This window comes from Microtus oregoni, unplaced genomic scaffold (assembly GCF_018167655.1).
Source record: "Microtus oregoni isolate MIOR12 unplaced genomic scaffold, Mior012 000038F_ref0000394, whole genome shotgun sequence".
Lineage (NCBI taxonomy): Eukaryota > Metazoa > Chordata > Mammalia > Rodentia > Cricetidae > Microtus > Microtus oregoni.
In genome coordinates this window covers 18,167,114-18,179,392 of record NW_024543097.1, presented here as the reverse complement: position 1 = coordinate 18,179,392, position 12,279 = coordinate 18,167,114, and the positions used below count along the sequence as shown (strand labels likewise).

General features: G+C 41.2%; 1 protein-coding gene across 1 annotated transcript in view; it reads right to left on the bottom strand.

Annotated features, from left to right (window-relative positions):
* Positions 1-2,168: 2,168 nt before the first annotated feature.
* LOC121433387 overlaps positions 2,169-12,279 on the bottom strand; it is a 135,019-nt gene continuing 124,908 nt past the window's right edge. Inside the window, exons 12-13 of the mRNA XM_041631752.1 lie at positions 4,310-4,445; positions 2,169-2,268 (exon numbers count right to left, since the gene is read on the bottom strand). Of these exons, the coding sequence (XP_041487686.1) occupies positions 2,169-2,268; positions 4,310-4,445 (236 nt within the window). The remainder of the gene's footprint in view (positions 2,269-4,309; positions 4,446-12,279) is intronic.

The following is a 12,279-nucleotide window of genomic DNA, read 5'->3' as shown; positions in this document are numbered from 1 at the left end:
GGATTGCAAATAGAAAATCAAGTTTACCAAGGAATTTTGGTAGCTATAAGACACTCTTGGTGGTTCTACCTAAGGCCAGATTATGAGATAGCTATACTAGCCCTTTCTGCATGAAAAGGTGAACCCAGATTTTTTTAAAAAAATATTTTACTTAATGTGCATGATTAGTAATGTCAGATAACCCTCCCGGGAATAAGAACAGTAAATTTGGGGTGGCGTCGCTGGACTTTGAAGGTTGGTATCATTTACTTTCAAGGAATTTATGTGAATGCTTGAATCAGAGTAAACTGTCTGTGCTTTCATTGGACCAAGGTGTTTGCTTTTCTTTCCCTCCCCTCAGGGGAGAGGGCCATGCCAGTGTCACAGTCGGCTGTGGTCACTAGTTGGCTGCCTGGTAACAGCACACTTTGTGCATTCCGTGGCCCAGCTCCAGAGAGGCAGAAACACCACAGGGGAGAGGAAGTGCAATCCCCAGGTTCCCGACATGAACATTCCTGATGCTTCAGCTGAAAGAGCTCATTTTTGTCCTAGCAGATACTGTGAGAACAAAGGCGGCCTTTTCAGGATCAAGGGCTATGTGTTGCTGTTAATTAAATAGTTTTTGATTATGGCATTAAGTTGGTCAGAGCATGATAGCACGAAGCTTTTGGGCATGAGTTCATCTAGGCAGCTTCTCTTCGTCCATTGAGCAAGGATGCTCACAAGACTCCTTTATTTGAATTATGACAAATAACAGGTACAGGCAGTGTTGGGGGTGATATATTCATTTTAACAAAGGCGTGATAAAGAATATAGGACAATGGCATGGTTTCCTTATTTCTTCCACACTTAAGCTTATCCAGCAAAGAATAATATAGCATGTAAGGAATTTCAAAGGGTCCGAAGTTTGAGAGAGAGCAAGGAGAAGTATATGGAAGGGTTTGGAAGAAAGAAAGGGGCATGGACGGGTTTCGTGATATAATGTAATTATATTACAATCTTGAAAACTAAAAGTAGTAATAAAAACCATGCAAAAGTAATATACAGAAAACTATGGGGTATTGCTACAGGGTTTTGCTGCAGACTGGACCTGTTTGACAGGCAGCTTTCAAAGTGTCTTTGTGTGACCCATCCCATTTTTCTGGGCATAGTGAGGGAGTGGGAACGAGCAGGAAAATGCTGGGTGAAGAGACGAAAGCTGGGCTCAGCTGCTTTTCCACCAGGAACCACTGGTATGACCATCAGCAGGAAATCAACTCCCTTTCCCGACTTCATCTGTAAGGAAGACTGCAAGCCAAGCTGCAAAGCTATTGCGGCTCAGAAACAGCATCCTTTATGAAACAACAGACTTGCTTTCACCTTCTGTCGTGCGTATCTGAGTTGCTTTGGGATCTTTTAATCTTACAGCTGAACACGAAAGAAATTTCTGGTTCACGTCCAGGACGTGGGACTTCCAACATGCATTGCAGCCTCCTCAATACCACAGAGGGGTCATTACACTGAGACCTTTGAATTTCCTTTAGAATTTGCTCTCTAGGTCTAGCGCAGTGAGTTCTTGGTTCATTTTGGTTTTGTAGAGATTCACATGGTGAGTCAGATCTATGTCTTTGAGATGTCTTCCTTAGATTCAGCCTATTTCCTCATTTCATTGTTTTATTATTTATTATTTCACTGTTGTATTATTCAATAGCTTCTAGAAACTGTTGAGAAGAACCCCACCTGAGAAGTCCTGGGGCGGTGCTTAGGCCTGTTCATAAGAGAGCCTAAACACGACCTCTTTTGGCCGAAACACTCACTAATTCTGTAAAAGATACTATTTCCATGATTTTAGCTTTTGCTAATGTCCTGTATTATAGCCCAGCAATACTCTTGGAAGCTTGTGGCCAAAGGTCTGAACGAAAGATTTTGCAAAGAACATAAAAGACAAAAATGAGATAAATCCATGTTTATTCTTGCTTTCAAATACTTGAGGAAGAGGAGCTAAGGGACCTTGACTTAATTGTGAACAGCCCAGGGAGGAGACTGTGACCTACGTGCAATACTTGAACACTGACGTCATTTGTTCCAACTTTTAACACCTAAAAAGTAGCTACATTTGGAAACTGTATTTCAGAAATGTTTCCTTTCTTTCCTCCAGTTGGGGATACCCTCATGGAACTTAGAACGAGTGCTTTTATTTAGAGTTCCTTTCACATTCTTGTCTCCTCTAGAGGTCTGTTCATGAACTCTTGAATAGCCTGGTCCAGAGGAAGCCATTTTTTGATAGATGTTTTCAAAGCTGTAATCCAGCTGCAAGAAGAAAAAAACAAAAACAAAAATAAAACACAATAGACCAAATCATTAAACCAGTCAGGCCCTTGGTAGGTAAAACATGACAAAATTCTTTAATTTATTTTCTAGTTGTTTCTCTTGGTTATTTAGTTTGGAATAAATGCGAAAAGCACACTTTATAGATTTCAGGTTGGATGAGAAGGTATAGAGATAGCTCTCTAATAAAAGTAAGGGATCTATGTAGTAGTAGAGAGGGAGATGTTGATAAAAGGTGTTCCATGGGGCTCTTTGCTTTTAAAAGTCCTAATAGTGTTTTGCTATTGTCATTTATTTTTAAGCTTTGCTGATTATACATACAACAAATATTGTCATACTGGAGAAAACATTTCTTTTTTAAGTGCGGTTTCTGGAACCACACTTACTCTCTAAATAATCCTCCTTGCCTTTCTCTTGCTTTCATTTTCTTGGACAATGTGTTTTTGAAATAGTGTTTCTAAAGGCAGGAGCTGTATTACTAGACTACCAGGAATAACAACCAGAAACGGTTACCCAGGAATATTTTCAGCAGACTATCTCAGAAACACTAATAAATGAATGTGTGCGTCTCTAACTTTCATCACTTTCGAAACTTCCTTTAGGGATAAGTGGGATGACAAACGGCTCTAGGTTGTATCTAGCTTTTGACTTTCCAATGTTACTCGTTGAAATATTTCTCTAATGGTTCGATTTTTGGTTTTTACTGTAAATGAATGCCCAACTATTGAGCCTGCTGTAATGGAGAAACCAGTAGGTTTTATCAGAGGGACTTAGATCAGTTTCAATGACCCCTGCTCCGTTGTGCTAGCTGGAGCCTTATCAACAAACAGTATCTGCTGACCAGATGTCCAGGAAGGGTGCCATGGCAACACAGCTAGCAGTAACACACCTTTTTCCTACTCAGGCACCTCTTTCAAAGGAGAGGCACAAGCAATGTTTACATAGTGGGGGAAAGACAGATGAAGTCCCCAGTCTCCTGCCTAAGTGGCTATTTTAGGGAGATCCCTAAAGTCTCACTTTTGGATTTTTTTTTTTTTTGTGTTTAATACCTAATTTCTTATAACTGTCCCTAGAAACTGGCTTTAGTAAGGAATTTCTTTATGGGATCAGTGGCGTTGTAATAAAAGGCCTGGAACAGGTGGGAGATTACCGTGATGCAGGTGAGGGCAGAGATGGCAGAGATGGGGTCTAGAGGGCATGGGCATCTTGGGAAGGCTGGAGCAGTGGCTGCTGCTGAGTAGCGCCTTCCCTGCTGTGTTGTGTCTAGTGACTTCACCTCCCTTGTATTTCAGAACCATTTGAACTAAATGCTCATTTCGAATGATAGCCTGAGTTGAATACACCACGAATTAAGTTAGTTTTATGTCCTTCATGGCTTACAATAATATCCTCAACCAAGCTAAAAATGGATAAATCAATGCGAGCGATGTGAAGAGGTCAAATGGCAGATCTATTTTTTTGTTTGTTTTGGCTTTGGTGTTTTTGAGACAAGATTTCTCTGTAGCTTTGGTGCTTGTCCTGGAACTCACTCCCGACCAGGCTGGCCTCAAACTCACAGAGATCCGCCTGTCTCTGCCTCCCCAGTACTGGGATTAAAGGTGCGTACTACCACCACCTGGCATGGATTTATGTCTTACACAATTAAGATGTGCTAATACATATGATTTAAAAATATATGGATCATTTATAAATTGTAAATGGTGTATATGGGGGGGGGGATGTTTGCTTTGCTTAGTGCTAAAGCTTAAGTTACCTATTGTCTTGACAGGCATTCTGGTTACTATATTTTCATTCGTGAAACAAAGGATCTCTAGAGAAGTCTGAAGAAGGGATGAAGAAAAAACTAGTCCTGGAGAACAGTCAAAGGATGGAGTTCTCTTAAGGAGTGGAGTTGGAAAATAAAGGGATGCGCTCCTTAAAGAGACCTTGTTGAGGCTGACAGAGAGGGAGGAAGGGGAGGTCTTGGCTGACCATTTGTCCAGACTGACTCATGCTGAGGGAGGAAGCAGAGGTCTTGGCTTACCGCTGATTTTCTGTTTTATTTTCTGCACAGAAATAGAAGGTCTTGAACTCTTCGGATGGAGGTTTGAGTTCAATTACTGACTTTTCAAAGCCGTGGGTCTGTTCAGTCACCCTATAGCCTTGAAGATACAGGCCTCCTGCACAGGGGGGAAGGAAAGAAGAAGCAGGGGTGGGGGATGGGGAGAAGTGAGAGCAGGGACAGTAAAGGATGAAAAGGTGTCAACAAAGGTGCTAAAATTCTGTGTATGAAAAGACTGCTTGGCCAGCCCTGTCCTCACAGGTGAGGAAGCTAGCTTCAAAAGAGGCTACATATTGACTGTGTCCAGCAGCAAGACTGGTAGCAGCATCTGAACTTCTTGGTTCCATTTGTAAACGATGGATATTTATCTGTGCTTGGATAAGCTTCTTTACCAGAAAGACATAGTTTTGAAATACACTTTCCATTATCTAGGAGGAACAGCTGATACCATATCAGAAGAAAATTAAATAGTATTTCTTGGGGGCAGAGTTATTAAAATATACTTCTTGGAGCATGATGAAGGCTGCAGGTACTTTCTACAACCAACCCAGATTCTCCCTCTTTTTGTATACTGCAAGTCCTACCTAAAATATGAACCCATATGGCGATACGAAAACACCAACTTGAATTAGCAAGGAGAATAGATGACTGATTATAAAAAGTAATTTGCTCATGGTCCTTTAAATCCTAAAATATTTCTTGGTCTAAATTTTGTTCCCCTTTGGGGGTTTGTAAGGATATTGATGTAGAAGATTCTGAAAGGCCAATACTCTTGTCTGTTTCTTCTACTCTGAGGTAGCCCAGATCGCTTGCAGAGACTCAGGCATTATTCGTGATAGTAGTGCTAGGATATTTAGAGATGAACTCTCTGGGTCACTTTGCTCTTATCCCCTAGCACCTCCAGCAGTGACCACAGTGCACTTCGTTACAAAAGCAACCAAGAAAATGCCACACTCTGCTTGATAGCCTCTGTGACGATGGTATGGCATCATGAAAGGAAACCTTGAGGAATGTTGACCTGGTTTCCTTTAAGTCACTCACCATCAACCTACTGTGTGAGGATGACAGGTATTTTCATTGTAAGCAGAATGAAAGATTTTACACTTTAGGAATTAGGGAGGTGTTGCTTCTTCTTGTGGAGAATGTGAGAGGTAATATTGAATTCCCTTTTTATGCTCACTTGAAAAGAGTTCATTTTGGAACTCTTGAGAAAACATTGACTTCAGAAATGGACAGATATTTTTTCTACCTTAGTTGGCCTCAGTGCTATGAAGCTCATACAATAGGATGGTATTATTCTCTGAGGTGGAGTGATGGATGAGGAGGGGATAGCATGGAAAAGACTCATTGCAGTATTATTGGCTTACTCTAAGGCGGAGGTGGATCGATGGTTTTACTGTTCTTCCGGGATCTGTGGGATCCTCGGTGTAGCTTTCCTCATGTCAGAAAGAGACACTTCCCATAAACAGCCACTCCTTGTGGAAGGTGCCACCCTAGCTGTTGGCAATCCCTACCTACTCTTCTCTCTCTGTTTGTTCTTTGTCCTGCAGTACCTGACAGAAAACCAGCTCACAGCACACACTCTCTTCAATGTTTTCTTCCTTTCACCCACGTTACTTCTTTTCAGAGTAGTATGATGTTCCATTGTATGGCCATCGTATATTTTTATCTCTGTGTTCACTAATTGATGGCAGCTGAGACTTGCTTCGAGAGGGGACATCATCGTCTTCGGTGGTGCTCCAGTAGATAGCTCCACAGCCCTGCTGATGGGGTTATCAGTGGATCACCAAACCAAAAGACAGGAAAGTGTGATGGGGACTTGGAGGAAAGGTGGTTGTGTTGGTATGGATGGGGGAGGACACAAGAGGACAGAGCTGTGTACTGGTTATCATGCTATTGCTGTGATAAAAATACATGACCAAAAACATTCATAGAACCAGGAATAGGGTATTTGGTTCCAGACGGTTATAACAGTTGGGGAGAACAGACTGACCTGTGGCTAGAGCGGAAAGCTGAGAGCATATAGCTTGAACCACAGACAAGAAACAAAGAGAGCTAATTGGGAATGGAAGTAGCTTCTGAAACCTCAAAGCCCACCCCCAGTGGTATAGTTCCTCCAGCAAGGTCATACCTCCTAACCACACCCAAGCAGAACCAACAACTGGAAACCAAGTATTCAAAGGCCTGAGACATAAGGGAGACACCGCATTCAGACCACCACAAAGTATATTACCAGAATATATTATATACATGTATAAAATAGTAAAAATAAATATTAATAAATAAAAATGCAAAAAAAATGTTGGTTCCTACGAACAGCAAGACCTTTAGCCATTTTCCTAGTCACTTGCAGGGCATAATAAGAGACAGTAAAGCTGGTGACTGTAACCACAGCATCTCATTTAAGGAAGTTTCTCTGGGTCTGTGCCCCTTTGTTATGTTAGTAGCAGTAACTATCAGCCCAGTCCAATATTAGTTGTAAGAATGGTGTAAGCATTATATACACTGTTTCCTGTAACAGTGCAGAGTGATCTTTCTGAGAAGTGCACACAGACCTTGATGTGATTTAGTAACATACAACAGTCAACAATTGGCTACTTCTAGCTCTTGCAAGAGAGAGATGAAAGGGAACAATGACAAGATCCTGCAACTTATGTAAAGGACCTTGACCAAAAGACTTTTGAAATATTCTTATTATTAGCAAGCACATGAGAGCCAGCAGTAAATTTTGCTAAAGGACAAATGCCTCTCTTGACACTTAGGCAAAGAAATTGTTCCGGAAACCAACAGTCTGTCTTTCCAATTCACCCACTGCACTTTAGAGGCATATATACCTAGTTGAAAGGGTGATGTGGGTTTATTGACTAATGCAGTTTTTACAGGAAATCAGGGCTATATTCTTTTCCACAGCTCTCCCTCTCCGCTGCCTCCTTTTCACTTTTATGTTTTCTCTGACTTATTCTCCTCAGTATTTTCTCAGCAGTGCAGATAGAAAGAAATGCCATGCCAATAAAACTACAGCTACATTTAGGGTCAGGTAATATCATGTGAGGTCTCCCAGCTTCGAAGAAAGATCAGTGGACTAAAATGAAAACCATTTAGAATATGTAAAACAGTAAAGAAACCCTGACAGGATGGGACCACAGCAGTCTGGTGTCAAGCTGGAAGCAACGAATGGCTGGTGTGTTACAATGTAATCCAAAAGCAGTGGCTAGCTTTATATTTCTTCTCCAAGATTCTGATATAGAACTCACCAATGGAGCAGGTGTGTATTCAGAGGCTAAAGGCTCTGAATACATATCAGTATTTTCCTAATAATTTTGTTTGTGGTCCAGAGATTTGAGAAATGAACATTGTTGTAGGTTCTAATAAAATTAACCAAAAATTTTGTGAAGCAGTATGATATACTATATTTTTTTTCTGTGAGAGAGAGAGGGAAAGGAAGGGAGAGAGAGAGAGAGAGAGAGAGAGAGAGAGAGAGAGAGAGAGAGAGAGAGAGACAGAGAGAGAGAGAGATGGAGACAGAGAGAGAGAGAGGTGTCAGAGGACCACCATCATGAGTCTGTTTACTCTTCTCCTTCTATCATGGTATCTGGGATTGGAACTCAGGGCATCCGGCTTGGACCTTTATTCACTGAGCCATCTCATTGTTGTGACCATGTTTTCAACGCAGTTGTTTAAAAAATAATCACAACTGACTACACTGATTATATGACTTAGAAACTGACTGAAAACTCTCAGCGTGAGAAACCCTGCAGTGAACGGTACTCAAAGTCTGGTCCAGGGTTATAACTGCTGGGGAACAAGGACACAGAGAGCTGTAAGTTACATTAGCGCTACGCAGAGCTCTTTTTGAGCACAGACAAAGCCATGAATTATAGATTAGACAAGGTAAAGTGCCACTTCCTTAGTGTCTCTGGTAAGAATTAAAGATGAGCACTAGAACTCTGGTGGGGGTGTGTGATGGTTCATGTTGCCAACTTGAAGGACCCATCCATGACAGAAGCCTCTGCAGATACTGTGAAGGGTTTCTGGATTAGGTTAGGATTTTCTTGGTTAGGGCTGAATTGAGAAGACTCCTCCATACATGGCAGGCACTTTTCCCAATGCTCCTGATGTGAGGAAGCACAAGGGACATAGTTTTCTACTTTTGTGCCTGCTAGCTGTCACCTCTTGCTGGTGAGTTGTTGCTGCTACTGTTGCTGCATCTGTTGCTGCCATATTCATTGACATGAGAACACAGTTTCTTCAGCTTTCCTGTGTGGACTGAAGACCAGTAGCCCTCAAGAATCTTCCAGGCCTCCAGCAACTGATTGGGACTGAGGAGGAAACAAGCCTCATTGCCTGAGCAGCTGCTGGCCTCCTCAGTAACAAACAGGCATTGTTGAACTCTCCAGTATGTACTATGTTAGCCAGTCTAATAAGTTCCTTTTGATATGTATTCATATCTTGGGTCACTCCTCCAAGAAAAGAACCAAGACCTGCTGAAGTGCTTGCTGAGGGTGTAGGGGGTACAGAATGAATAGTAGAAAAAGGTAGTTATAAATTCCAGCTAGGGCCATGTGACCAATTGTAGACACGAAAATTATAATTGACATAAATATTTCTGTCATATTTTGTTAAAATGTGTTTGAACAGATATTCGTGTTTTCTTTTCTACTTATCATGTATTGTTACATCAATTAAGAGAGTATCAGTGATTACTATATTTAAGTTTTGGGAAACTAACAAAATGTCCCTCAGGGGAAATTGCCACCTCATCTAAAGATTATAATTTGTTTGTAGTTGTACATGAGATAGTTAAAATGATAGACTCATAATTATGACCTAGCTAAACCTATTATTCCTTTGTGATTGTAGTTGGGATAGTTATACTATGTTAGCTATAATTATGACCTGGTTACTGTTTTCATTTGCAAATTAAGCATATCAAAAGGAGGCATGATTATGATAATATTCTAGGTTGTCAACCTAACTACCTCTGAAATTAAATAAAACCTAAGAGGCTAAATATAATTTTGAGGGATTTTTCTTAATGAAATCCTTTGAAGTGGGAAAACCCATTTTTAATCCAGAGGTGGGAAGATCTCCTTGCAATCTGGGCTATACCTGCTGGCAGCCTGTATAAAGAGCACAGAAGGAACTCTTTGCTCTTTGACTGCTTGTCCACACTCTCACTGGCAAGTTCACTCCTTCACTAGAATTAGAGCCTACTTTTCCTCTTTCTGGCATATATTGAAAGTCAACTGTGACATCCACCCTCATGGACTGAACAACTGCTGGATTTTTAGACTTTCTGTTGGTAGACAATCATTTCCAGACCATAACCTGTAAGCTAGTCTAATTAATCTCCTATAAATATAATTCATTTATAGTTGTACATGAGCTAGTTATATCATGTTAAGCATAATTATGATGTATATATATATATATATATAATTATGTAAATTTTCTTCCTCTAGTAAGCCCTGACTAATACAGAGGACAAATGTTTATAGATCTTGTTAGGGATTGTGCTGGTTTAGCAAATTAGAGTTGGCAGATTCTCCTCCAATAATCATGCTTTCATTAGCACTGACTAGTTAGCCAGATTTTCTGTTCCAGACATGGTATCTCTCTTATTGAGCAGATACTAGGTCCAATTAGAGAGCTCTTGGCTACTGCCAAGGTATGTGTGGCATTACTGTATCTCTAGGAATTCAAAATAGACCCAGGGGTTTGGAAGCAGTTAAAAGAAAGTTCTGAGTTTGGAGCAATCTGTGAATTTGGACTTAAACACTCTCATTGTATCTACGGAAATAATCTCTTGAAAATTAGCTTGATTGATTTGGTAATGACATTGATATTTTAAAATAATACTCTAAGTCAATAATGAATCTGTAGTTGTGACTGTTTTGTTTGCCTTCTTACTCTATGACCAGGTATTAAAATTTGAAGGTATAGGTTGTACAGGAACAGCCTGCTCTATTAGATCTGAAAGAGTCTGTTTATCACTTCCTAGCTATATGTTCATCTGGATCATGTCAAAAACAACTTCAGTGTGATTAAAAGAAGAATCATGCCACACTTCATCCAGAATGATAGGTAGAAAATGAGCCATGGAGTGATGTGAACTTTCTATCCCTTTAAAGATCCAAGAAAATCAGAGTTGTCACTGGATTCTTGCTTCCCATTTGGCATGTCTACTGGTCTTAGCTATGCATGAGCACTAATGCTAAAGATGGAGATCGAATGGCTCAGGTTGTAGATGCTCACTACTGCTAATTAGTGAACGATCACTCAAATAGACTTTCAACCAGAAATATGACAATGATGATTGATTTTATTAAAATCTAAAGGAGAATGGGAGAATGGGGCAGATTTAATCGATGGGTAGGTGGGATGTCAATACAGAAAGAGAGAGATGAAGGATAAATATCACTGAGGATGTATGAAAAGGCCTTACAAAGTCATATTGAGCATTTGTCTCAAATTATAGATAATACATATCTGTGTATATGTACTTTTGGTCAGTGACTGTACTGGATAGTTTTATGTCAATTTGAAACAAGTGTAAGTCATCTGAAAGGAGGGAACTTCTATTAAGAAGATGAAATAGAAAACACTATCCTGAGTGAGGTAACCCAGACCCAAAAGGATGAACATGGGATGTACTCACTCGTAATTGGTTTCCAGCCATAAATAAGGGTCACGGAGTCTACAATTGGTGAACCTAAAAGAAGCTAAATAAGAAGGTGAACCCAAGGAAAAACATATAGTTATCCTCTTGGCTATGGGAAGTAGACAAAATTGCTGGGGAGAAAATTGGGATCTTGGGGCTGGGGTGGGATGGGGATAAGAGGAGATGGGGAGAGAAAAGTGAGAAGGGGAGGATGGGGGGAACTTGGGGAAACAGAGTGATTGGGATAAAGGAAGGTTGGATAGGGGAGCATGAAAGCACAATTTTTAGTTAAGGGAGCCACCTTAGAGTTGGAAAGAGACTTGAATCTAGAGTGGTTCCCAGGAGCCCAAGGCGATGTCCCCAGTTAGTTCCTTGGGCAGCTGAGGATAGGGAACCTGAAATGACCCTATCCTATAGCAATACTGACGAACATCTTGCATATCACCATAGAACCTGCATCTGGTGATGGATGGAGATAGAGACAGAGACCCACACTGGAGCACTGGACTGAGCTCCCAAGGTCCCAATGAGGAGCAGAAGGAGGGAGAACATGAGCAAGGAAGTCAGGACCACAAGGGGTGCACCCACCCACTGAGACAGTGGGGCTGATCTATTGGGAGCTCACCAAGGCCAGCTGGATTGGGACTGAAAAATCATGGGATAAAACCGGACTCTCTGAACATGGCGAGCAATGAGGGCTGATGAGAAGCCAAGGACAATGGCACGGGGTTTTGATCCTACTTCATGTTCTGGCTTTGTGGAAGCCTAGCCAGTTTGGATGTTCACCTTCCTAGACATGGATGGAGGGGGAGGACCTTGGACTTTCCACAGGGCAGGGAACCCTGACTGCTCTTTGGACTGGAGAGGGAGGGGGAGAGGAGTGCGGGGAGGAGGAGAAGGTTGGGAGGAGGGGGAGGGAAATGGGAGGCTGGGAGGAGGCTGAAACATTTTTTCCTTTTCTCAATAAAAAAAAAGAAAAGAAAGAAGATGCCTTCATAGACAGCCCCTGTTCCCATTGCTAGAATTCCCACAAGAGGACCAAACTACACAACTAAAACACATAGAGAGAGTGCCTAGGTCAGTCCCTTGTATGCTTCCTGGTTGTCAGTTTAGATAATGTTATCCCCTGTGAGTTTTCTTGTTGTCTCCTTGACCTCTTGAACTCCCACAATCCTTTCTCTCCCCCCCTCTTCTGAACTCTGCCTAATGTTCTGCTGTGTGTCTGCATCTCTTTCCATCAGTTACTGGCTTTTGGGATACTATTCTTCATACTGAAAAGGAGTGGATTGAG